At 42.0% G+C, this 26908-nt stretch overlaps 1 protein-coding gene across 2 annotated transcripts in view; it reads left to right on the forward strand.

The window, feature by feature from the left end:
* gabra6b (gamma-aminobutyric acid type A receptor subunit alpha6b) overlaps positions 1 to 26908 on the forward strand; it is a 60039-nt gene that overhangs the window by 23995 nt on the left and 9136 nt on the right. Inside the window, exons 9-10 of one of the 2 annotated variants that reach the window (XM_079834031.1) lie at positions 11046 to 11296; positions 12972 to 14146. In XM_079834031.1, coding sequence (XP_079690157.1) covers positions 11046 to 11296; positions 12972 to 12984 — 264 coding nt within the window. In that variant the 3' untranslated portion in view covers positions 12985 to 14146. Of the gene's footprint in view, positions 1 to 11045; positions 11297 to 12971; positions 14147 to 26908 lie in introns of those variants that run through there. The other variant, XM_079834032.1, reaches the window with a different exon arrangement.

A 26908-nucleotide genomic window follows, 5' to 3' on the forward strand; every position in this document is an offset into this window, starting at 1 on the left:
TCGGGCCTACTGTATGACAGTTGCAGTCTTACCAGCAGCGCCTACAAGCTCTGGAACCTAATTACATTACTCATGACAGGGTACTCGGCAAAAACAACGCCCTGGACCCCCTAAGCGGGGGGAGTACCACGTACGCCACCTACCACATGAAGGACCTAGCTTAAAAGCGGCCTACCATTACTGCAAGGGTGTCAGCCATGGCAATGCTCTGGCTTCAAGGGAGCTCACTACCAAACCAACATATGACAAAGGTTACGAAGTGCTGCTCAACCCGAGCCATGGGTGAGGCAGAATGATACAGAGCTAGGAGTGGGATACTCTAATCTACCCTGTCTTAACAGAGGGGTACTGCCACCTGGCCAGGACATATACACAGGGCCAGAGCCTGCCAAAAACTGGCGGCTTTTAAGAAACTAGCTCTGGAGGGCAGGGTTGAGCTACGCATACAATCTCTTCGTACTCGAACGAAAGATGGCCTAACCCTGCCCCACGACCACTGGCTAAGTCGCTATCAATTCTGCACAGCACCAACCTGCATTACTAGTGAAAAACCCCAGAACGCAGAGAAGGGGGCGGGCCTTGACCGGACGACTCTACATGAGAGGAGGCTTACATTAGGGATATTCAAAAAACCAATTCACTTATTGAATAGCTACCCGGGGCGCCAACACATTTAGCGGACGCCACCGTAATCCCTAGAAAGCCTAGGCCAATCTAGATCTATACCCGAGACCCGATAGGGCCACTCCTATTGCACCAGACAAAAGGACACTCGGGCAGAAGTGCCAGTCGTATACTAGATCTGGCCCTAGATCTAACTGTAGTTCTAGCGTAGTCTGATCCTGCATTCTCAAAAAACTTATGCTGAGAGAGGATACAAACCGCCTTACCCCGAGGCGGCTACCAGTTACCAGCTTAAAACTAGGAGAAAATACACGCCTAGCAATACGCTACATACCCGCAGGAATGAGCGACGCCTTCCCAGAGATACTCTTTTTTTTTTTTTTTTTACTTTGGGAGGTTAAAAACTGTATTCCACACAGCGAGCAGTTACAGCTCTTAAATATAACTCTCATATCCTTTGCTGGCTCTCTACTAGCAACACTAGCTCACCATGGAGCCCAAGCAACTGGTGTATAATGATCGTTCTAGCCATCCTAACAGGGGAACTACAGGCCCTACAGAAATATCCAACGATCCACAGCGATCCCCGAAGCCCTCTACAGGGAGCATGAGCTCTTATATGGGACTTACCCGCTCGCCTGCGGCGCGCCATGATATCCACCCACAAGCTTAATTCACCACATGAATGCTTAGGTGTACCACTACCATGTGCCAGAGGGGGCGCACTCACAGACCAGCCAGGCGGGCCCTAGCACATCATCGCGGACCCACCTAGGCCGGATGTAAGAAGCGCCTGGGGAGAGAGGAAGAAGAGGAGTGAGGGTCAATATCATTCTTAACTCACCCTCAGGGAGGAGACCCATCATGAACGCTGACTGCGTTTTGTGATACACAGCTCCTACTTCTGCCGGGAGTCCACCTCTCTGTGCCCCACCCTCGACTGTGGGGGGCGCGCGAGAGGCAATGCTGGCCCTCGGGCCCCGTCACTGGTCCTCGGACCGTGACGCCTCCCGCCTGCCTGGGACCCGGATCTCAGTGGTATGCAGGTCCTCAGATGCTGCCAAATGCGCAATTCCTCCGCGATGCTGGCCCTCGGGCCCAGTCTCCACCTGCTGCGCAACCACCGCCTTGCCATTGAAGCGCCCAACTGAGCCGATGATTATTGCTGGGGAGAAATCGATCGTTTAATCCAACACGAGCGACCTCTCCTCTAACGCGGCAACATGGCGGCCGCAGCCCGCCTGTAGCGCGTTTCATAACATTCATCGGCTCAGCATACACAGTCGGGATGGCTGAGAAGATTAATCCTCCTTCTCACAGCCATCCCTAGAGCACTTGCAAACAAGTCTCGTCAGCCGCCAGATCGTCAAAGGGAAGAACGCCTTCCCGTGACGATTTGGCGAGCTCTATCTGGGAAACCCATGACGCGCGTCCACGCACAGCCTCGGCATGAGCGGGACTGCATCATTGGTCTCGGATGCCAGACCCTCTTCCCTCAGGAAGAGAATCAGACAAGAGCAGAGCGATCTCGGATTGACAAACACTCACGTTTATACAAACAAACAAACAGCTTGATAAGAGCTGATTGTGCATGCTCTTGATCCCAGGCAGAAACACACAGCTTGTGTGTATATAATAATGAATTTGGATTACCTTACTCGAAGCAATTCAGACAAAACAGTCCCTGAAGACGAAAAAGCGGTGTCATGTTTGTGAGGCGCCCTTATATACTTCCTGGTCGCACCTTGATGACATCATAGGCTGTCGCCGGTCAATAGGATTGCCGTGATTCGATAGTAGTTCAGACACCTGTCACGCTGGAGGCGTTCCCCGTAGCGTCAAGCTGACGCAGCGCGAGTTCCCTTTCGAAAGGGAACTTGGAGTTAAGCTTTTCCTTGAGAAAAGAACAAAGAACGGCACTGAAGTCATTCTTAAGAAAAGAAGATATGTTTGCCGACCGGATACAGCGAAAGTCTATCAACTAACGTTAGCTCGGCTTCACCTTCTTCTTTGCTCTGGTTGGTTGTGGCGCTCATGGCGCTATCCAATTGTGTGCAGAGGGAATTTGAAAGACAACCGTTTATCCCACCCCTTGAATTGAGCCCTGCCAATGGTGCGTTTCCAGACCCAACATCTTGATGTGGGTCTTGCTTTTCAGGCCATCATCCTTCCCTTGGGTCATATTTTTTTATTTATTTTTTTTTACAAATTGACTGGATTCAAGGAGTTTTGGGGTTGAAATTTTAAAAAGTAACAAATCCTTCCCTCGTGGGTTAATTTGACCCCTATAGGAATTCAGGGAATTAATGTGAGGAATGCTTCAGTAAAAATAGAAGAAAAAAATGTCAAAACTTCACCAAAAAATTATTTTATAATTTCTACATGTGTATCTGAATGCATATTGAAGAGAAACTGATTTTTGCACCAAGTGGAACAGCTCATTTGCTCCATTAAGGACCCTATCATGCACCCGGCGCAATGCGACGCCAGGCACAAAGCAAGTGTGTTTTGCTAGTTTCAGCCTGACGCAGTTAACATTTCCACGTCCAGCGCCATGTTGTTTAAATAGCCAATGCACTTGTGCTCATCTGTTCACCCATGGGCGTGCTGGTCTGAAAACCGTGTTCAGGCACATTGTTGGCGCGTTGCTATTTTAAGGAAATGAAAACGCAGTATTTTTTGTGTTATTTAAAGGTTGTATTAGTAATATGTGCTATAGGCTATAGGCACTCTGATTATTACACACACAGGACACACACACACATTTTTTAATATTAAAAATAAAAGGAGAAGCGCTCAGTCTTTCCGCCATGTAAATAGTGAATCCGCCATGGTGCGAGTGCAACTGGCTTTTAAAGGGAATGGGAGATGAGACTCTGATTGGTTTATTGCATGTTATGCCCAAAACACACCCATGACTGTTTTTTCTGTTGTTAAACTAGGAAAAGTGGATTCATACTTTTGAAACTAAGTGCACGTGCACCATGAGCTTCAGACCATGCGCTCAGATCATTAAAATAGGGCCCTTTGAGCTAAAAGGCCATCTAGTGGCAGGAGTCATACAATTTCATGTTATATTATCTTTGTTCCACAAGAGGTCGGCAAAGACATCCGATGTAAGATATTTTGAGCTGAATTAAAAGGGCTATGCATGAAATTGTGAGTTATTTTGAATTAAAGTTGAAAGAATAAAAAAAATAGCTTAAATTACTATTTATTTATTATTTATTGATCAAAATATAGTAATTTAAAGGTAAAAAAAAGAAAAAAAAATATTATCAAAATTAAATTACATAATCTTTCTGAAAAAAAAAAGAAAGTATAATTTTAGGGCTTCGGGTCATTTTGACCCACGAGTGAAGGATGAGGGTTAAGGTTCATTTTGTAAAGGAGTTATAAGCAGTTATAACTACATGAATAAAAAGGGTGATTTTAATGCAATACCTGACAAAAAGTGAGCCATTAAAAAAATAAAAAAATAAACATATTATAAATGCTTAATGAATATATTTATTCATACTTATTTCACTCAAAACCAGATTCCTGTTTTATTTCATGCTGCAGCATAAACAGACTGTTATATTTGTAGTTTTCTCATTATCTCATGTCACTTTTCTTACTATGTTGCTTATCAGAAGCTACTCTTTGTCTTACCCATGACAATAACCCATGAAAGTGCACCTTAAGGTAAGGTGGACACCTGTGAAGCTTTTATTTGTGAGTTATAAATGTTAGCAACCTGTGAAAGTGAGCCTTAATATAAAGTGGACACACACATCATTTATTTATTAATGAATATTACGCACACAGAAGAGATGGTAGTTTTCTGTTGAAATGTATTTTATTGTTGATGCACTATATAAGTTCAACTTTAAACCTGAAAAAAATAAATAAAAAAAAATAAACCTCTTTTATGGTACATTGGAACATTACTGAGCATGACTTCTCATGAAAAGTGACTTATGCAAGTAGACAAACTAAAACTATGTGATGGGATATGGGATACAATGTCAAAAGCTGCTGAGAACCGTAAGACAGTCAGAATAGGCAGATAGGAGAAGTTCTTTGGTCCTTTTTGCCAGTGCAGTTTCGGTGCTATGACCTGATCGAAAACAGATTGATAGGGATCAAGATTGTTAACAGAAAGAGTAGATTGTAGCTAAGAGTACAACTTTTTCTAGCAAAGTAGGAGTGACAGCAGCAGTTTCCAATGATGGAGGGACAGACCCAGAGGAAATAGAGCAGTTGATCAGGTAAGCAATGGGAGATTAGATTACAGACAGGCAGCCTTTAAGAAGTGAGAAGTGAAGTGACACAGCGATTACACAAACTCTTGAAGGTAACACTTTAGAATATTGTTCTGTCATTAATGAATAACTACACAGGAACAAATGAGTAATGCACTATTAACACTCTAGTAACTACTATTTACTAACAAGAAATTCTGATTAATGAATTAGCAATAGCACTCTGTTGAATGTTCACTATTAGCTAATCAGTAACTACTATTTTTTTCACACCTCCCTGAGGACTACTAAGAAATACTGTATGCAGGTTCATAATTACCTTGAATAATACATAATATATAATTATTTCTAAAATGAAGGTAATGGTAATCCACTATTAATGACTCAAGTTTGACCAAATCCTTCAGAAGGATTCTAAAGTGAAAAGCATGATAACTCTATAGTAATTACTGAAATGATTTAGTTTTTCAATGTGCTGTAAAAGAAAAGTTTTTATTTTTTTATTTTTAAGTTTAAAATTGTATTTACTGACAGACTCTAAAAAATGCTGGGTTAAAAACAACCCAAGTTTGGTTGAAATTGGACAAACCCAGCAATTAGGTTGTTTTAACCAGGCGGCATCCTCCCCCAGTTTCTCTTGAAGCCAATACGGAAGTGACTTAAACTGCAATTCATCGACTGGCCACTAGGGACAGACTCCAGAAGGAGCAGAATCTCATTGAGCCTCATGTTAAAGCCCAACTTTACAGCAGAAAAAAAACATGTTTACAGTCTGGTACAAATTGTGGTTTTGGTCTATATATCTAATTTTGCCCTTCATGACAACTGTGAGGGGGGTGAATTTTTTTACATTATATGAAGCCTTAAATATCTGCATAATTAAGGGCGTGACCACTTTGAGAGACAGGTGGATTGTCGTTTGTCTGCTGTCTGTCGTCACCTCAGCTCCACTCACGTCCCGCCTTTTTGCCCATTTTCTGTTATCCGGGAGTGACGCGTGATGACGCGCTGCCAAGATGGCGACGGCCAGCTCGACCCTACTTTACGCTTCAAAACTGCTCTTCAGAATCCTATGGGTGACGTCATGGACACTATGTCCATAATTTTTTTTTACAGCCTATGGTTTTAACCCAGTAAATGGGTTGTTTTAACCCAGCATTTGGGTTAAATGTTTGCTTAAAACAACCCAATCGCTGGGTTTGTCCATTTTTAACCCAACTTGGGTTGTTTTCAACCCAGCATTATTTAGGGTGTATAGTTCATCAACAATAAAATATGTCACTAGAAATAAATATAATAAATACATGCTTCACGTGTCCACTTTAAGGTTTACTTTCACAGGCTGCAAACATTTATAACTGATGAATAAATTGTTCAAATGTGTCCACTTTACATAAGGTTCACTCTCACTGGTCATTAATGTTTATAACTCATGACTAAATGGTTCATAGGTGTCCACCCTACATCAAGGTTCACAGGTAATTAATATGGGAATATTTTTTTAATTATTAATATCTCATCAAGTTATGGTTGTGCTCTTATGTTTTTTTTTTTCTTCACAAGAAAGATTGATACTTTCATCTTGATAAACAAGAAATTCGATTTTATACATTGCTGTGGATTGCAGTAACTTCTGGTAAGCAACATAGTAAGAAAAGTGACATTAGTCATGAGATATTAATGAGAAAACTATGAATACAACATCCTTCACTTCACTATAATAGTCTGTTTTTGCTGAATCATGAAATAAATCTGGGATCTGATTTTGAGAGAAAGTATGTATAAATTTAAGCATTTATTTGGCAGGTATTGCTTTAAAATCACCCTTTTTATTCATGCAGTTATAACTGCTTATCAACAACATAATGCATTTGTAAATGAGTTATTAGTCATTAATGAACACCTTTATAAACCCTTTACAAAGGGGACCTTAATGTAAAGTGTCTCCAAGTTTAAAAACTCTTGAGGCTGACTTCCTGAAGAGTGATTTTTTTTAAACAGAGACATATCAACTCACCAATGGCAGCAGTTTTGGGTAAGAATACCTCTTAACTGGAAAAAATAATGTGGATGGGAGGCGGTAGGGGAAGTTTATTTTTTGGTGATGCTACTGTGCAGAAATGACACACTTCCCCTAAATCTGTAACTTGCATATTTGACAGCTCTTTTGGAGAACAGTGCAACCGTGCACATTTATAAAATACATATAGAGAGCCAGAGATATGATACAAGTGTGTGAATGTCCCATTGCCGTGGATATTTAGCCTGAGTTAGCTGCTGCCTGTTGCGGTGTCAAAAATAGCTGCGGTATTATGGCAGCTTGAGCCAGGTGCTCCCTGGGCGATTTCCCATTGCAGTAGGGGCGACATAGTGATCTGCAGCTGACACTCACAGCTTGGAAACCTGCTCAGTGATGGAACCGAGTCAAAGCAGTTGCTCAATGCCAAAACTTTCCCAAGCCGGAAAGGGCTAAAGAGCCGCACATAAAAAGCCATAAATAACCATGTTCACTCAAAGCAAAGACTGATTTAAACTCATTTTGCAGATATCACTAATTGTCACCCATCTGGATAATTGAATGATTATAACCTTCTAATAATATTACATTATCCCACAAAAAAAGAAGTTATTGTATCCAATGGTTCTTTACAGAGACAGTAATTGGTTGACATTGGTAAGTTAGCTTCCAGGATTTTCTTTTATTTAAAAAGAACACAGCACAATAAAATAAAATAAAATAAAATACGAGCTCAGCTTTAGATCATGGTGTAAGAGATAGTGTGAATGTGGTCGATTTGGATGAAACAAATAAGTGTTGGGTCAAAGACAATTTAAAATTTATATTATATTAGAAAATTCATATTTTGTTAATTAATATATCCTTTTTCATAAATGTGGCAGTATAAATCTGCAATAAAGCTTACAGCATAAACACAATCCTCTCAACACTAGCTTTCATATTGCAAAAAATAATAATAATAATAATAAATAAATAATGTGGCATTTTAACCATTATTTAGATATTTTAACCATTATTGCTGTATTGATAGTAGACAGTTATCGAAAAGAGCAGTGCCCCAAAGTGCAACAACAGTGCATATCAGTGTGCTGCCTGCAAAGCTTTTCATTCTGTTTTATGGATTTTTAGGTTATTTCACCTTGTTTTAAGGTGTTGGTTTCCTTTGTTCCCTATGTTCCCAAGCATTACTTGTTACCATAGTTACTGATTATGTTCATCACTTTTTTCTAGTTGAGTTGCTCATTATCTTGTTTCCGTTGTTTATTTATTCCCCTTAGTTTCTTCAGTTATGTGTCAGTTATTGTCTTAGTTACACTAGGCTGTTTTGTTGTGCATTATCCATTGGATTACTCCTGACTTTTGTTCCCTGTTTATCCATCAAATGGATTTAGCAGTGGCATTCACCAGCATTCATCACATGAGACTTTCTCAATGGGAATACTCCATCCACATTTATGAATTGGCTAATTTCTCTAAGTATACGCCTGTCTGAAGATTATCTATTGGGTTGGCATGCAAAACAGCCAGTGGGTGGACTTGCCGGAGATGGGGAATGTCACTTGGAGGGAGTAGGCTATGTCCTCACCTGCTTGAAGTCTGCCTACCAAGTGGAGATGGGTTCCTTGGACCCAGAACCCATGCCCTCCACAGACACAGAGCCCATCCAGCCCTGCACCAAACCCACTGCAAACACAAAGTTAGAGCTCACCGCAGACCCAGATTGTTTTGGAATAGTTATTTGGAGTCAGATCCCACCTATGCACCCACCCTTAACATAGAGTTGCTCCCTAAGAGCTCAGTTAATTGAATGGATTTATTAGTTCTGCCCAGTCTCCTGTTTCCTTCATCGCTGCTGGTCGCACCCAGCCTCAAGTCTCCTCCATCTCTGCTGGTCTCGCCCAGTCTCCCACTCTCTCCTTCTCTGACAATGGCATTCAGTTCCTCAGCCTCACCTCCGCTGGTTCCCTTCAGATCCTCGGATCTGAACCCAGCTACTTGGATTCACCTTGTGCATCCAAGTCTCCAGCTCCGCCCCCGTGTGTCGATCCCCTAGTTTCACTTCAAGCCTCCAAGCCCCAGTCTCCACCTCTGCCCTCTGACCCATCCGCTCCACCTTAACTTCCCGCTCCCTCTGTTCCACCGTGGTCTGCCATCCCTCGGGGTCCTGGCTCCTGGCTCCATCATGGCTCCTTCCTCCATCGGTTCCACCGTGACTCTTCATCCTAATGGCTCTGCTATGGGTTGCTTTTCTCACTTATCCCTCTGTCATCTCCTCCCTGGATTCTCCCTCCATAATCTATACTCTGGTTCCTCCCTCCAGCATCTCTCCCTCCTCTGCCATCCCCATATTCCCTGGCCTCTTCCCCTTGCATCTTCTCCAATTAATTTGTTTTTTGTTTTCCCTCTCCATTCACTTACACTCTAAAAAAAAAGGTTCTATATGGCACCAAAAATGGTTCTTGGCTCGTAATCATAGGGGAACCTTTTTTAGTGCTATATAGCACCAATTTTGGTGCTTCAGTGGTTCTTCAGCAGTTCTTCAGAGGTTCTTCACCGTTTCTTTGACTAAGGTGCAATATAGAACCTCTGAAGAACCGCTGAAGAACCACTGAAGCACCAAAATTGGTGCTATATAGCACTAAAAAAGGTTCCCCTATGACTATGAGCCAAGAACCATTTTTGGTGCCATATAGAACCTTTTTTTTTTAGAGTGTATGTGTAGTTTCTGTTTATGGCTATAGGACATGCCTTCCACGTTAAAGGGTTAGTTCACCCAAAAATGAAAATGATGTCATTAATTACTCACCCTCATGTCGTTCGACACCTGTAAGACCTCCGTTCATCACATTTTTAGTGCCTTTTATGGATCTTGTGAGTGTGAATGTACTGAATGCCAATGGAGGCCTATCTGAGGCCTTTCTCAGCATCAGCTTTCAACAAAAATATCTTCATTTGTGTTCTGAAGATGAACGGAGGTCTTACAGGTGTCGAACGGCATGAGGGTGAGTAATTAATGAAAGCATTTTCATTTTTGGGTGAACTAACCCTTTAAGTTTTCATTCTGCTTTATGGACTTTTAGTTCGGTTCACCTTGTTTTCATGTGTTCTGTTCCTGTTTCCTTTGTTCCCCATGTTTCCACTCATTATGTTTTACCATAGTTACTATTACGCCCCACGTCTAGGGGAACAGATACAACTAAAAAATGGGTTGTGGTAATGGCATCCCAGCAAAGAACCAAAAAAACTAATAAACAAATATAAACGAAACAACCTAAACAAATAAAATAAAATAAAATACATTTAGCTTACCTAACACCGTAACAAAACACAGAGCACAAACAAGTTTAAAAAATGATTGGCTGGACACCCCATACAAGTTTAGAACATAATGTTAAACATAAGTGAACATGATCAGATGTTACAATGGGTTAAATTTTCACTTGAACTTCGATCCAATCAGAAATCACACAAGAGAGAAAAGGGAAATAAATAGAACACAGAGCAATAGAACAAAGAAAGAAAGAAAGAAATGCAGGTTGTAACAGTTACTGATTGTGTTCATTGCCTGTGTACAGTTGAGTTGCTTCAGTTCTTTTTCAGTTAGTGTCTTAGTTACACTAGGCTGTTTTGTTGCGTTTCATCCCCTGGATTACCCCTGTTTTCTGTTCCCAGTTTATTAAGAAGCTGCACTTATATCCTGTCTCAACTACTCCTTGCCACAATGTCACAGTTGAGTAGTGTTGACACAAATTAACTTCAGTTTTTTCAGCTATATCATCCTGACACACTGATGAAATACAGCTGAAATACAGCTACTTAGGCAGTAAATTTGCCACGTTCCTCTTTTCTGACTGCCCCATTTCCTCATCCCTATTTTTCAGGGGGGAAAAAACCTAGTAAATAAATAGATTATATAGATAGATATTAAATTTGACATTATATATTATTTGTTTGTGTGTTTGCTTCACTGGAGGAAAAAATAACACTGTAGATGGAGATATAGATGTAAATAGAATGTTATATAGCTATAGTATTTCACTTGTTATTCCGTTTTCCTATCTTAAAATGTAAAAAGTGTCCACTGTGTCACCAGTCAAACAGTTTGATAACTGATTTCCTGTTCTTATGTGACAAATGAATCTCTCTGTGTCTAGAATCCTCTAGACCCTGGAGGTGTGTTGAAGAAAAGGCTGAACTCCCTCTCCCAAAGAGACGCTACTGACAGGTTCTCCAGGCCGCCTCAGTGTGATTTCCATCAGCAAGGTTCCAATGTCCCTGCCAACAGCATGCTGATAGGAACTAGTATTATTGACAAGTACTCACGCATCCTCTTTCCTCTATCCTTTGGGGCCTTCAACTTGGTCTACTGGATTGTCTATCTCACCAAAGACACTATGGAGTCGAGGTAGGAATCTACTCTGTTAGGTAGAACTTGCCTTTTCTTTCTTCTTAAAAAAACAACAACTGAAAATTCATAAAATAGCTTGAGAAGACCATTTTAAATGAAAATTCGGTTCCCTACGTAGTTATCATTTCACAAATATGCTTTGTATCATTTTTTATTACAATTATAACATTTATTTAAATATCTTCTAATTGTCCCAACTGATAGCCTTGTAGGCAATGCTTCGAGATTAAAACAATAATGCTAAATGTTAAATAAAAGAAGGGGAAAAAAACACTTTATTTATTATTTTCCAGAGGAACTATGTGTACAAGTTATGCCAGGACAATCATCCACCTCAAATAAAAGGAGTCGTGTATAAAATAGCTGATTAGAGTGCATGGAAGTTGAGAGAAAATATTCACCGGTTGAAAATGGCTAAAACAACTTTTACTATGAATACAAATGCAAATCTGAACAAATTATAGAGAATACATGAAATGCTTGCCATCACAGAAAGAGAGGGAGACAGAGAAATATGCAGTCTATCATATCATATAAGATTTAAAACATCTAAATAGGCATGTCAAGTAGCTAGTAGAAAATGTGTATGATTCAGGATCTTAGTTGATATTGATCTTGACAGAACTGGTTTCTGAGAGACGTACGGAGACAGCAACGGGGGCGCTGCTATTTGATTTGTGTATCCTATTATACAAAGCTTATATCATTTAATAGACAGTGAATGATGTATTATTTTAGTTGTTATTACTCTTGAAAAGCTCTGATTTTTTGGCACAGGTAGTCTGGGGTTCAGAACTGGCCCTTGCACAGCTTTTAATAAACCAAGCAAAGTTGATACAGCAAAATATATCAGGAACAGGACTCTTTTGGCTGCTTGTTTTGTGTAACTTCCCTGAAACAAGAGCAGGTCACAGACTGAGGTGGAGTGTGCGTTTGGGTGCTGTCTGCTGGTCTAAAGAACAGTGACACTCTCGATGAATGTCTCCCCTACCAGGGTTTTCTTCGGACTAAAGGGAAACATAATGCTTTATGTAATGAACTTAAATGCTTTTTTAAAAGTGTACACTCACTAAATTGAGATGGAACCTGTGTACTGGCTGAGTATACATTGATATATTGAGGAGTTCCAAAAAGAGCATTAAGTAGAATTAAGCTACAAAAAACATGTAATCTTTGGACTGTCCACATATACACGTCTCTTGAGTCTTCAGAAACTTGATTCTGGACCCTTTTCACAGACTGTGATGATGCATTTTCACAGTTATTAACATAATAAATCTGTCTCTTTTTTCCTATTTTGTTTTTTAAATGAATGTACATTTATAACAGTGTGCTTTTTTATATTTATACCTTGTCAATCAGAAATTACAGACAACTAGTTAATGCTGCTGTGTGAGTGTTACTAAAATGCCTGAGAAAGTGACAGAAAAAAAAAATTCTCTCTTCTTCTCTCTTATCTTCACTTAGTTACTAATTATGTTCACCTGTTGTTCATCGAGTTTCCCCGTTGTCTCTGTATATTTAAGTCCTCAGTGTCCTCTGTTCATTGTTCCGTGTTGTCAAAGTCTTTTGTGCTTGTTAAATTATCCCAGTGTTATCTCTAGTTTATTTCTGCTTTGGATAATTGAATTAAAAACTGTTCTTTTTATATACTTTTTGCGATTTACTACAGCCACCAATCGTGACAGAACACAGAACCACAATTCAAAATGAACTTGCAGTCTGCCTGCTCTGCTTGGAGCAGAAGGAGCAAAACCTTGAGTACTCAAGGGAATTTTTAGATCTGGTGTGTCTCACCCACTACCTGGATCACTTGCTTCGTGTTTTTTATTACACCAACCACAGTCCAAGATATGCCTACCCGTGAACGGACCTTTGGCAAACTGGAGTAGGTGCTGGTGAATAACGGATCTCCGTTCTCCATCAGCGTTGCTGAAGAGGACATCACCAGCCCCACTCCAGAGCTCAGCCAGCCGCCTCCCACACCCTGCACCTAGCCTACGGCAGAGACGACACATGAGCCCACCTGGGGCAGTCATTGTTACGTTTCCACCGGGCTCCCTCATCTCTCCGGCTCCGCCTTTGTCAGATGTCGCGCTGCCTGTGCCACGGACTTCTGGGGCTTCAGCTGTGCTTCGTCCCTTCACCCCGTTGGAACAGTCGGGCTACCGCCTTCTCTACGGCTTCAACCCTGTCCTCAGTCCCACCGGCTTTGTCTCAGTCCTCTAGCACCATGGCTCCCCCTTGGACGCTCCACCTTGGACACTCGTCACTGCAACTCTGCCTCCAGATCCATCAGTGTCAACTGTCTCATTGTTTCTTTGGCTCCACCTGGGTCTCCACCTCTATCAGCTCTGTCTCAGTCTGTCATCCCCCCTGGTTTTGTCTGCAAAATCTCCACCATTGGCCTGCTCTGGGTCCCCATCTGTTACCCTTCTGCTCCCCTCTCCTCCCTGGCTCCTCCCACCATCATCGCCACACTGGTCTCTATTGCTATCATCTCCTCCTGCGTCATACTCTTTGCCAGCCCCTCATCTGCCTCCAAAGCCCCCACCATCTCTCCTCGGTTGGACTCCCCAAGAAGGAGGGGTCATGTCAGGGTTATGTTTAGTTTCTCTGTGTTTTGGTTTTCACTGTTCCCACTTTGCCTGAGTTCTGTTTGCTACTTCCCTTAATTACTAATGATGTTCACCTGTCGTTAATGTAGTTTCCTTGTTATCTCTGTATATTTAAGTCTTCAGTTTGCTCTGTTAATTGATCAACATCTTTACGTGGTTGTTCAGTTCTCAAAGTGTTATCTCCTATGTTTTCCTGCTTTGGATTATTTAAATAAAAATATCTTTGTTATAGCTTTTATGTGATTTACTACAGCCACCGATTCTGACAGTAATAAATGTCTCGATATTTTTTTCCTCTTTTGGGAAGTCATAGAAAGGCTGTTGTGGGTTTTATTTATTTGCTATTGGAACAAATTGAAATGTCAAATATGTTTGTTGTAGTTTCCGTTCACCACTATAGAAGTTGTTCAATTATGATGACTTCTGCTTGTGAGAAATGTGAAAGGGTCTGTGAGGAGGAAGTAGAATAGCTAATAATCCTCACCATTTATTGCACATGCAAAGATGGTAATCAGATATAAGTTTGATAGTGGCAATACATAAACAAATAAATAAATAAAGTCCCAATTATTTCTAATGGTCAGAAAGTGGTGATGTAAAAAGGTCATTAATAAACTTAATAACGATTCCAACTCAGAATTTAGGTTACATTATTTTAAGGTTCCATTGTTACACTGTAATGTTATATACATGTACTAAGTCATATTAATAAACAACAGGTGATTACTATTAAGAGTTAGAGTTTACAGAAAAACTTAATCAAGTCTCAGAGTGGGATCAAGCTCGGAGCTAACTGCCAAAAGCACTAGAATCCAGCATACCTGTGTGTAGCCCTTGTAGCCCTCTCAATCATCAAATTCTTCTTCAATCATCAAATTCTTCTGTCCACCCTCTCATCACTGGGCATCACAGGGACTCCGCTCCATTGGTTTGAATCTTATCTCACAGGTAGGTCCTTCAAGGTTGCCTGGAGAGGAATCCCAACCGCATCAACTGACCACGGGGGTTCCTCAGGGCTCAGTGCTTGGACCTCTCCTTTTCTCCATTTATACTACGTCATTAGGTCCCATCATACAGGCACATGGCTTCTCATATCACTGCTATGCTGATGACACTAAGCTCTACCTTTCATTCCAACCAGACGACCCCACAGTAGCTGCACGAATCTCCAGCTGTCTGGCTGACATCTCTGCATGGATGAGTAAAAATCACCTACAGCTCAACCTGGCAAAGACTGAGTTCCTCATCTTTCCCACCAGTCCCACTATGCAACATGACTTCACCATCCAGTTAGGTACATCCCTGATTTCCCCTTCAAAATCAGTCAGAAATCTTGGAGTTACATTTGATGACCAGTTGTCCTTCAGAGAACACATTGCTAAGACAGCTCGCTCATGCAGGTTTGCGCTCTACAACATCAGGAAGATCAGACCGTTCCTAACAGAACACGCAACACAGCTTCTTGTACAGGCCCTGGTTATTTCTAGACTTGACTACTGCAATCCGCTTCTGGCTGGACTCCCCTCTTGTGCAATCCAAACACTGCGAATGATCCAGAATGCAGCGGCACGTCTGGTCTTCAACGAGCCCAAAAGGACCCACGTCACACCACTCTTCATCTCTCTGCACTGGCTACCACTCGCTGCTCGCATCAAGTTTAAGGCGCTGACGCTTGCCTACAGAGCCACCACGCGCTCAGTTCCTGCATACTTTGACTCAATTCTACAAATCCACACCCCCACTAGAAGCCTTTGTTCAGCCAAGGAGCAAAGGCTTGTAGTACCATCACAGAGAGGCAAAAAATGCCTTTCCAGAACATTTTCATTCAACGTTCCCGCCTGGTGGAACGATCTGCCCAACGCCACCCGAAATGCTGATTCGTTGACAACATTCAAAAGTCAACTTAAAACTCATCTCTTCCATGAGCACTTAACCTCTAGCCTGTGCTACACTGAGAAATGTACACGGACTAAGTATTTCAGGCACTTGTTGCGCTCACTCGACTATTCACGACCAATCGCTTATTGTACCCCCAAGTTGTAAGTCGCTTTGGATAAAAGCGTCTGCTAAATGCATAAATGTAAATGTATAAATGTAAATGTAGCGAATCCAATCAAGAGTTGCATGGAGGAGGAGGAGGGTAAGGAGCCGGCAGAGGGAGACACCAAGGAGGAGACGATGATGGGAGTAGCCAGGGACAAGATGATGGTTGGAGGAACCAGGGAGGAGATGATGGTGGGAGTAATCAGGGAAGAAATGATAGTGGGAGGAGCCAAGGAGTGACCACGAGCAGGGCCATTAGTAGAAGGCCTACAGCAGAACCAAAGGAGGGAGGAGCCAGGATGGAGCCAGGAGTCATTGACTAAGGACAGTGGTGGAACCAAAGGGAAGGAGGAGCCTTGGAGACTTGGAGCTGCAGTGGGCTCTTGCAAAAAGTCTGTGGGGGGCATTGCTGATGGTAGCTCTGGGTCTGGAGTGGGGTTGGCATTGTCCTCATTTGCAATGCAGACAGTAAACGGAGGGTCATCTCGGACCAGCACCCACTCCACACAAACTCCCATGAGGACCTTCCATGAGCATGTGTGCCTTGGAAGTGGGTGAGTCATGCCAGAACTAGAAAGTCCCTTGTGTAGTTCTTGAGGGAACGATCTCCTTGCTCCAGCAGGAGCAGGCGGACAGCAGGTAAATCCATATATTTTCCTTCTTCTGCTGCTTTAATCTAATCTTGGTTCTGCATTCTGTAACGGGTAGCTCATGTAGCTAATCCAGTAAAGAGCTATGAGACTTAAATTCACAGAGCTTGATAATTAATGAGAAAAAGAACAGGTGTACTAATCAGAAACCATGGAAACTAACAAAGGACTAGAACTCAGATAAAACAGTGACAGCACACAATAAAGAAACTAAACAGGATAATGAAACATTTGATAATGAAACTGAAAAAGACGTGACATCATAGAAAATATATGCTATCCTCCTGAAGCTATGATCACTAATCATTAACCCCTAGGAATCTGAGCTCTTTTGGGGCCCTTTGGAAGTTTTGACATGCTCTGACATTTGTGCTTTTTTCAGTTGCTTATAAACACATTAATGACAGAAGTGTAATTACACTGTATTCAGCACAAACTGGGCTACCATACGCAAAATGTATTGTACATGCTTGTATTTTTGAGAGAAAAATGTTTCTGCATGTTTTTGAAAAAAAATAATAATAATTTGTTTTAAAATTAAGGCCTCAAAACACACAATAGATATGTGTCGACAAGACTTTTGACTAATGGGTGTATTTGCCTTTTTGCTTTAAACTGATGTGAGAATCATTGAGCCTACTCATTCACATAAAACAATACACTGATTTAAAATTTGTAAGACCGTTTTTCTTCACAAAGACAGTATGCGAGGAGGCGTGATAGCTAATGAATAATTGTGGAATCAGACCAGAGAGGACAAAAGAACACAATAGCCCGCATAATGACCTGCATAATGAATGAGCTTCAGGTATGTGACTGAGAGCAACAGGATAAAGGAAATATATTATATTGTATTATATAAAATTAAGATACAATTTATACAAAATGAAATTCACTGTAAAGAAAGCATTTCACTTTCTACAAAACAAAAAAATTCACTTTCTACAAAACAAAACTCGATATTAACTCGATAAAACAAACTTTGATATTACATTTAAAAAATAACATTAGGCTATAACATTTACACATCAATATGAAGAAAAATACTTTTGACTGGTACTATATTTATAGCATCTGAGCAGACATTTGTGAACAAAATCTTTATTGATGTGACACTAGGCTCTTTTACAATAAACATGTTATAATCTGTCCAAAACAGGCCAAACAAATCTTATCTAAACAGTCTTTCGTCTATGACATTTTATATTGCAGAAGGATTCATATTTAAACAGTCTTTTTGCATTTAATAATCACAGATGCTAACAAAATATCTACATAATATATAACTATATATCTATATATATATCTATAAAATATAACAAAATAAATAGCCTACCTTACAATCAGCCCCTTTGATCTGAACAGAACATGAACAGCTTTTCATGAGGTGAATTATTCCTCAACGCATCTCAAAACGATGTAGCTGAAGTAATGTTATAGTGCTTCACTAGATGTTTTTATGAGTTGATGTGTGGGCGTTAATGGGTGGATCGTCAGTATTTGAATCTCAATAGAGCGTGCGCCCCGTGGGTGTGGTCGCATTACCGGATAATGAAGTGGCTTGCGGGTGACTGACATCTATCTCTTTTCAAACAGATTACATAAACACAGAATATTTGTTTTCGATTTGGTTTACATTGTCAACACCTGACATTTCAACGTTTCTTTAGACATATATCTGATTTTTGTGAGACAAGTATTCACTAAGCTAGAGTTCCTTTCCTGAAGAACGTCTTTGAAAGAGAGGCTGCAGATCGCACATCATGTTTGTTTTCTTTATTTTGCAAAAAGCAAAACATTTTGTTTTTATTGTGACTGTACACACACACAAAAAAAATAGAAACTTAACAGATTATAATGATGCATAACACTTGCCTGAAAGAAGTTATTTGAGTCTCTTTGGCACTGATAAGAAAAAAAGCGACCACCGACTAAAGGGGGTTAAATATTAGTGGGTGGGATATATTAGGCAGCATGTGAACATTTTGTCCTAAAAGTTGATGTGTTAGAAGCAGGAAAAATGGGCAAGCGTAAGGATATGAGTAAGGGCCAAATTGACAAGGGCCAAATTGTGATGGCTAGACGACTGGATCAGAGCATCTCCAAAACTGCAGCTCTTGTGGGGTGTTCCCGGTCTGCAGTGGTTAGTATCTATCAAAAGTGCTCCAAGGAAGGAACAGTGGTGAACCGGCAACAGGGTCATGTGCGGCCATGGCACATTAATGCCTGTGGGAAGCAAAGGCTGGTCCGTGTGGTCCGATCAAACAGACGAGCTACTGTAGCTTAAATTGCTCAAGAAGTTAATGCTGGTTCGGATAGAAAGGTGTCAGAATACACAGTGCATCGCAGTTCGTTGCGTATGGGGTTGCATAGCCGCAGACCAGTCAGGGTGCCCATGCTGACCCCTGTCCACCACCAACAGTGGGCATGTGAGCATCAGAACTGGACCACGAAGCAATGGAAGAAGGGGGCCTGGTCTGATGAATCACGTTTTCTTTTACATCACGTGGATGGCCGGGTGTGTGTGCGTGGCTTACCTGGGGAACACATGGCACCATGGGAAGTAGGCAAGCCGGCGGAGGCAGTGATGCTTTGGGCAATGTTCTGCTGGGAAACCTTGGGTCCTGCCATCCATGTGGATGTTACTTTGACACGTCCCACCTACCTAAGCATTGTTGCAGCCCATGTACAACCTTTCGGTATTCCCTGGTGGCTGTGACTCTTTCAGCAGATAATGCGCCTGCCACAAAGCAAAAATGGTTCAGGAATGGTTTTGTCAAACAACGAATTTGAGGTGTTGACTTGGCCTCCAAATTCTCCAGATCTCAATCCAATCAAGCATCTGTGGGATGTGCTGAACAAACAAGTCCGATCCATGGAGGCACCACCTCACAACTTACAGGACTTAAGTGATCTGCTGCTAACATCTTGGTGCCAGATACCACAGCACACCTTTAATGGTCTAGTGAAAGAAATGAAAATTAAATAAATGTAATGAAAGAAAATTACTAATGTGTATCTTGGGACAAAACAATTACACTGACATATTTTAAGATTACATTCATACTACACACATACATACTATATAGAACATATGATTTAGTAGTGGCAAAGTACTTTACCTACAAGGTATAAGTTACCTACTTGAGAGTATGTGATTTAGAACAGCCTCAGTTTATGATGTCTTCTGTTGTTGTTGTATTCTCACTTACCTTAGTTACTAATAATCATGGTCATCTTCATCTTTTTTGCTCCTCATGTCTTTTCGGCATATATAGGGTCTTCTGTGTCCTCTGTTCAATGTCAGCTCATGTTTTAACATTTGTGGTTATATATCCTGGTCCTGGAGTAACCCCAACACTGTACATTTTTGATGACTCTTATTTAACACACAAATTTGAGGTTTTGGAGTCTTTACTAACAAGCTATCAACCTAAAATGTGCAGTGCTACTCCAGGTCCAGGAGTGGGAAGCACTACTGTTGTGTTGTGTTGTTGTTGTTGTTTTTTTTATTTCATTTTTTTTATTCATGATGCACCAAGCCCACCGTCGGCAAAAGTCTGGTTGATGTTGAGCATCTGTCGGCCCAGTTTTTGTAGTGTGTTCTGCATCGTTGGCACTTGTTGGACCCCGTTGGTTGGCGATGGGCAGTTGGTGAGAGAGATCACTCTAATTGGTTGTTCAGCTTAGTGAACCAGTGCATGAAAGGAAAAATGAAAGCAAGCAAACGACAAAGTCATGAGGGCAAATACAGATGGCTCTTCTAATTTTACATTTTTATTTTACCTGAGCATTCCAATATATTCATAATGACATGGCCACCTGGAATGAAGAAAGTGAAGACCATCTGATCAACATGATAATTATTAATAAATTATAAGCAGTTTTATTTATGGTTTGTATATCCACAGTCCTAGATTCGGTTTCTTTTTTGAATGACAAATGTAGACTACTGCCACCTGCAGGTATCTGCAGTTATCTCTTCTCATAGGTGTGCTCAGGATATGTGCTAGTTGGCTGTAGTCCAGTGTTTCCAGAGCCTGTTCCTGGATGCACACCAACAGTGCACATTTTGGATGTCTCCCTTATTTGACCCATATATTTCTGGTCTTGGAGTCTCTACTAACAAGCTGATGAGTTGAATCAGGTTTGTTTGATTAGAAAGAGTTCAAAATGTGTTGTGTTGGTGTGCCTCCAGGAACAGGGTTGGGAAACACTGCTGTCGTCTTTGAAGAGTGGCCTAGACGCATACCGCTTCCGTCGCTGCTAGATATTTGATGTCGGTTTGGTGTGCATGGGCGTAAAACCTTTCCTAGTTGTTTTAAAAAAAAAAATGTTTTATTACAATTTGATTACAATCTTCTCCTTCTAATAAAGCCCGCAATTAGAACCATGACTCCTGAACTCCCGGCAATTCGTGACATGGTATGGTTGTATGGTTGACAGTTTATGTGTGGACTGAAGTAAAAACAGTTGAGAACCACTAATATAATATAAAATAAAACTATATATAAAAGTATATGCATAGAGCGCTCTCCAAAGCCATGCCTCCTCTAAAACACATGAATGGGCACAGCCAGAGCAGAATCTGAAATGAGAGACTTCATGAGAGTTTCACGACGCTTTCAAATTACCTCATGTCTCAGTCACCGGTGAGACAACCTTACTGTACAAAGAGATGTAACTTATTTACAGTTATTGTTAGAACTCAAAGCTGTAACGATGTGTGCAGGCAGACAGATGAATCAGGTTCTAAAAGTTTAATTATAACTCAAAAGACAGGTAGTTACAAACACAACAGTGACTGGACAAAGAGTGAAATAACAAACTGAAACGAGATAATTCAAACACAGCTGAAACCAATGAACTCATAATGACAGTGACCTTGGAAACATAGGAGTGGTGGTAAATTGAACATTTCAAACACATAAAATGTGACAGTACTCTCCCCCTCCCGGAAGGTGCGTCCTCACGTCATAATGCATCCACGGGGTGGGAGGGTGGGCCCCCTGGAGGCTGACAAGGGGCGGCTTCGGCAGGACAGGAAGCCTCCAGGGCATTGCAGTTCAGGGAGCCATGGTGGTGCCGGCAGCTCAGAGGACCAGGGCAGCACCAGCAGTTCATGGGACCAGAGAGGATCAGCCTTCATTGCCATGCCCATGAAACCAGGCTCAGCCACTATGACTGGAGAGGACTCTGGAGCGGGCTCATGACCTGATGGCTGGAGCGAGTTCCTCTCTGGTCTCTGGTCAGGGGCTGGAGTGGCTGTGTGTGTGGCCCAAACACACATAACGGCAGCCACATAAATTGTAAGGATCACTTCATCAATCCCACCGGGGCAGACTGGGGAATTTCTCACGTCAGAGGGGATTCGGGGACTTCACACACTGGAACGGACTTGGAGATTTCAGTTGAAGGGATGCCTTCTTTTTTGAGCTGGGTTCAGTGTGGTCTTTAACCAGGAGAATGTAGAGGATTCTGGGGCTGGAATAGACTCTAGAGCAGCTGAGATGGTCCCGATGTGAAGGGTTTGGTTGCTGGCTTGGGGTGAATTGCCCAAGCACTTTCGAGATGGGACTGGATGAGGGTTGTTCTTATATTCTTTAACTTCTTCAACAACAAAATAGGAACCATTAAGCCAGAGGATTCAACCAAGGGCATATATTGCCAAGGAGACAGAAACCGAATAACCTCCTCAGCCAGTCCCATCTTGAAGCAAGCATTGAGTGTTGTATCGCTCCAACTCACCAGATGGGTAAACTCCACAAACTCCTCCACATACCGCTCCAGAGGACAACCATCTTGGTGGAGGGAGAGGAGATGATCTTCAGCCCAGTTTATTTTGGTAGGTCCAGTCATCTGTAACAATGTATGCAGGAAGACAGATGAATCAGGTACCAAAATCTCTAAAGTTTAATTATAACTCAAAAGACAGGCAGACAGGTAGTTGCAAACACAACAGTGACTCGACCAGTAGTTCTCAAACCTGTCCTGGGGAACCCCCACGCCTTTTTGTATGTCTCCCTCATCAGACACATCCAATTGGCTCTAATAATAAGCTGATAAGTTGAATCAGGTGAGTTAGATGAGGGGAAACATGCAAAATGTGCAGTGGTGTGGGGTCCCCAGGACAGGTTTGAGAACCTCTGGACTGGACAAAGAGTGCAGGCAAGGGCGCAGTTTAAATAACAAACTGAAACAAGATAATTAATCAAACACAGCTGAAACCAATTAACTCATAATGATGGTAACCATGGTAACAAATGAATGGTGGGAAATTGAACAATGGAACATGTAAAACACGGGATTGGACGAATATGTGATGGTCCTGAGACTTCCACAAAATATTTAGATCATTTTAATTACTGATTGCTATGAGGATGTGAAGAGGCTTTCAAGCAGTATGTCGGTGTGTGGCTGACAAAGAAATCATAGTGGGCACTACCAGCCTTCTGGTGGCTTTTCAGAATCAGAATCAGAATCAGAATGAGCTTTATTGCCAGGTATGTTTACACAAACTTGGAATTTGTTGTAGTGACAGAAGCTCCACAGTGCACAGAATGACAGTGACAAGACACAATAAAAATAAAAAATAAAAATTACAATATACAAATATACAGACAATGTGCAAAATAGCATAGACCCAATATAAAAATTTAAAATAAATTATATAAGCAACATACTATGTACACGTATTTTAGGTTTAAATTAGAAATGTAAATAAGTGTGTTAAAAATAAGTGAATAAAAGGAATGTACAATTGTGTGTGTGTGTGTGTGTGTGTGTGCGTGTGTGTGTGTGTGTGTGTGTGTGTGTGTGTGTGTGTGTGTGTGTGTGTGTGTGTGTGTGTGTGTGTGTGTGTGTGTGTGTGTGTGTGTGTGTGTGTGTGTGTGTGTGTGTTCTCGTTTATTGTGAAGTGTTCATGAGATGGATTGCCTGAGGGTAGAAACTGTTCCTGTGCCTGGTCGTTCTGGTGCTCAGGGCTCTGTAGCGTCGACCGGATGGCAACAGTTCGAAGAGGGAGTGTGCTGGATGAGAGGGGTCCAGAGTGATTTTTCCAGTCCTTTTACGTAATCTGGATAAGTGCAGATCTTGGAGAGTAGGGAGGGTTGTACCAGTGATTCGCTCAGCAGACCACACTACCCTCTGTAGTCTCCTGAGGTCAGATCTGGTAGCTGAGCTGTACCAGACGGTAATTGAAGTGCATAGGATGGATTCAATGATGGCAGAATAAAACCGTTTCAGCAGTTCCTGTGGGAGATTGAACTTCCTCAGTTGGCGGAGGAAGTACAACCTCTGTTGGGCTTTTTTCCCAATGGAGGCAATGTGAATGTCCCACTTCAGGTCCTGAGAGATGGTGGTGCCCAGGAACCTGAATGACTCCACTGTTCACATGTGACAGTGCTGTCCATGATGGTGAGTGGGGGGAGAGCAGGGGGGTTTCTCCTGAAGTCCACGATCATCTCCATTGTTTTGAGCATGTCAAGCTCCAAGTTGTTCTGACTACACCAGACAGCCAGCTCTTTAGCCTCCTGTCTGTAAGCAGACTCGTCACCGTCCCGGATGAGGCCGATGACTGTGGTGTCGTCCGCAAACTTCAGGAGCTTGACAGAGGGGTCTTTAGAGGTGCAGTCGTTGGTGTAGAAGGAGAAGAGCAGTGGGGAGAGAACACAGCCTTGAGGAGCTCCAGTGCTGATGGTGCGGGTGCTGGATGAGAATTTACCCAGCCTCACAAGCTGCTGCCGGTCTGTCAGGAAGCTGGTGATCCACTGACAGACAGAGGTGGGCACGGAGAGCTGAGTTAGTTTGGGCAGGAGGAGGTTTGGGATGATAGTGTTGAAAGCCGAGCTGAAGTCCACAAACAGGATCCTTACATAAGTCCCTGGTTTATCCAGATGTTGCAGATGTTTTTGGTGAATAGTTGCATTCAGGTCCAGACATTAAGAAGCACATTTTCTGAGTTGACTGTCCATGCACGTGTATGGACAGTTTCACGGAAGCTACCTGCTGGTGATCAACTCCACGCTTTATTGCCCACTGGAGTGCCTGATGTGAGAGGAAGTGCTTTTGTCATAAATCAAAGGCCATGAATGTCAGCACAGCCTGAAATCCCCCATTTTCCCATCTTCACGCAGGCCATTGCCATAACTTTGGTGTAATGACCATTCAATTACTGCCCAAAGATATGTCAGGAAATGTTGAATGTGAGACCCAGAGACCCAGATTTATCATATCTTTATGGATTCACACTCACACAGTACAGTTTGAGGTACCTTTTTTGTGTGTGTGTTTCTGTTTGCATTTGTTAAATTTAGCACTCCATGGCATCCAATTATTTTATACAATGAATGTAAATATAAATAGATACATACATACATACACACACACACACACACACACACACACACACACACACACACACACACACACACACACACACACACACACACACACACAGACACACACACACACACACACACACAGACACACACACACACACACACACACACACACACACACACACACACACACACACACACACACACACACACACACACAAAGCAGGGGGGTACAGTGAAGCCATTATCTGTAAATGTATCTGTACTCAGCTAGAATCGGGATGTGGGTTGGTCTTAAAGGCGAAGTATGTAAGATTTTAATTTTTTTGTTAAAATACATGTGCTTAACCCAGTTTATTGTTCATTGACTACTATTAGTATGCCATTCATGGGGTTATCTCCCCAAAAAGTGTAAACATTGAGTCCCTCAGACACCATCAAAACACTGCAGGAAGGTTTCTTCAAGTGTCTTGAGACTTTGCCGTCATTCTTCTGGATTTAGTCCGTCTCAAGTTTTTTTCTGTTTCTTCATGTAATCACAGACAGACTGGTGATGGTGAGATCAGATACCTGTGTGGAACCTATTGGCTGTTGTCAGACTCCTTGTGCATACAAAAATGTCACTGGGTATACACTCACCTAAAGGATTATAAGGAACACCTGTTCAATTTCTCATTAATGCAATTATCTAATCAACCAATCACATGGCAGTTGCTTCAATGCATTTAGGGGTGTGGTCCTGGTCAAGACAATCTCCTGAACTCCAAACTGAATGTCAGAATGGGAAAGAAAGGTGATTTAAGCAATTTTGAGCGTAGCATGGTTGTTGGTGCCAGACGGGCCGGTCTGAGTATTTCACAATCTGCTCAGTTACTGGGATTTTCACGCACAAACATTTCTAGGGTTTACAAAGAATGGTGTGAAAAGGGAAAAACATCCAGTATGCGGCAGTCCTGTGGGCGAAAATGCCTTGTTTCTAGAGGTCAGAGGAGAATGGGCCGACTGATTCAAGCTGATAGAAGAGCAACTTCGACTGAAAAAAACACTCGTTACAACCGAGGTATGCAGCAAAGCATTTGTGAAGCCACAACACGCACAACCTTGAGGCGGATGGGCTACAACAGCAGAAGACCCCACCGGGTACCACTCATCTCCACTACAAATAGGAAAAAGAGGCTACAATTTGCACGAGCTCACCAAAATTGGACAGTTGAAGACTGGAAAAATGTTGCCTGGTCTGATGAGTCTCGATTTTTGTTGAGACATTCAGATGATAGAGTCAGAATTTGGCGTAAACAGAATGAGAACATAGGTCCATCATGCCTTGTTACCACTGTGCAGGCTGGTGGTGGTGGTGTAATGGTGTGGGGGATGTTTTCTTGGCACACTTTTGGCCCCTTAGTGCCAATTGGGCATTGTTTAAATGCCATGGCCTACCTGAGCATTGTTTCTGACAATGTCCATCCCTTTATGACCACCATGTACCCATCCTCTGATGGCTAGTTCCAACAGGATAATGCACAAAGCTTGAATCATTTCAAATTGGTTTCTTGAACATGACAATGAGTTCACTGTACTAAAATGGCCCCCACAGTCACCAGATCTCAACCCAATAGAGTATCTTTGGGATGTGGTGGAACGGGAGCTTCGTGCCCTGCATGTGCATCCCACAAATCTCCATCAACTGCAGGATGCTATCCTGTCAATATGGGCCAACATTTCTAAAGAATGCTTTCAGCATCTTGTTGAATCGGGGGCAGTTCTGAAGGCGAAAGGGGGTCAAACACAGAATTAGTATGATGTTCATAATAATCCTTTAGGTGAGTGTACATTAGGTGTGTAGGTACACAGAAGTCATGGTTCGGTACGTACCTCGGTTTGGGGTCACCGTTCAATACAATTTCGGTACATTTACATGTCTGCCAAATACCCCCCACCCGAGATTCCTGATTGCTTAAA

The sequence above is a fragment of the Gobio gobio genome (assembly GCF_949357685.1).
Source record: "Gobio gobio genome assembly, chromosome: 14".
In the NCBI taxonomy this organism is placed as follows: Eukaryota; Metazoa; Chordata; class Actinopteri; order Cypriniformes; family Gobionidae; genus Gobio; species Gobio gobio.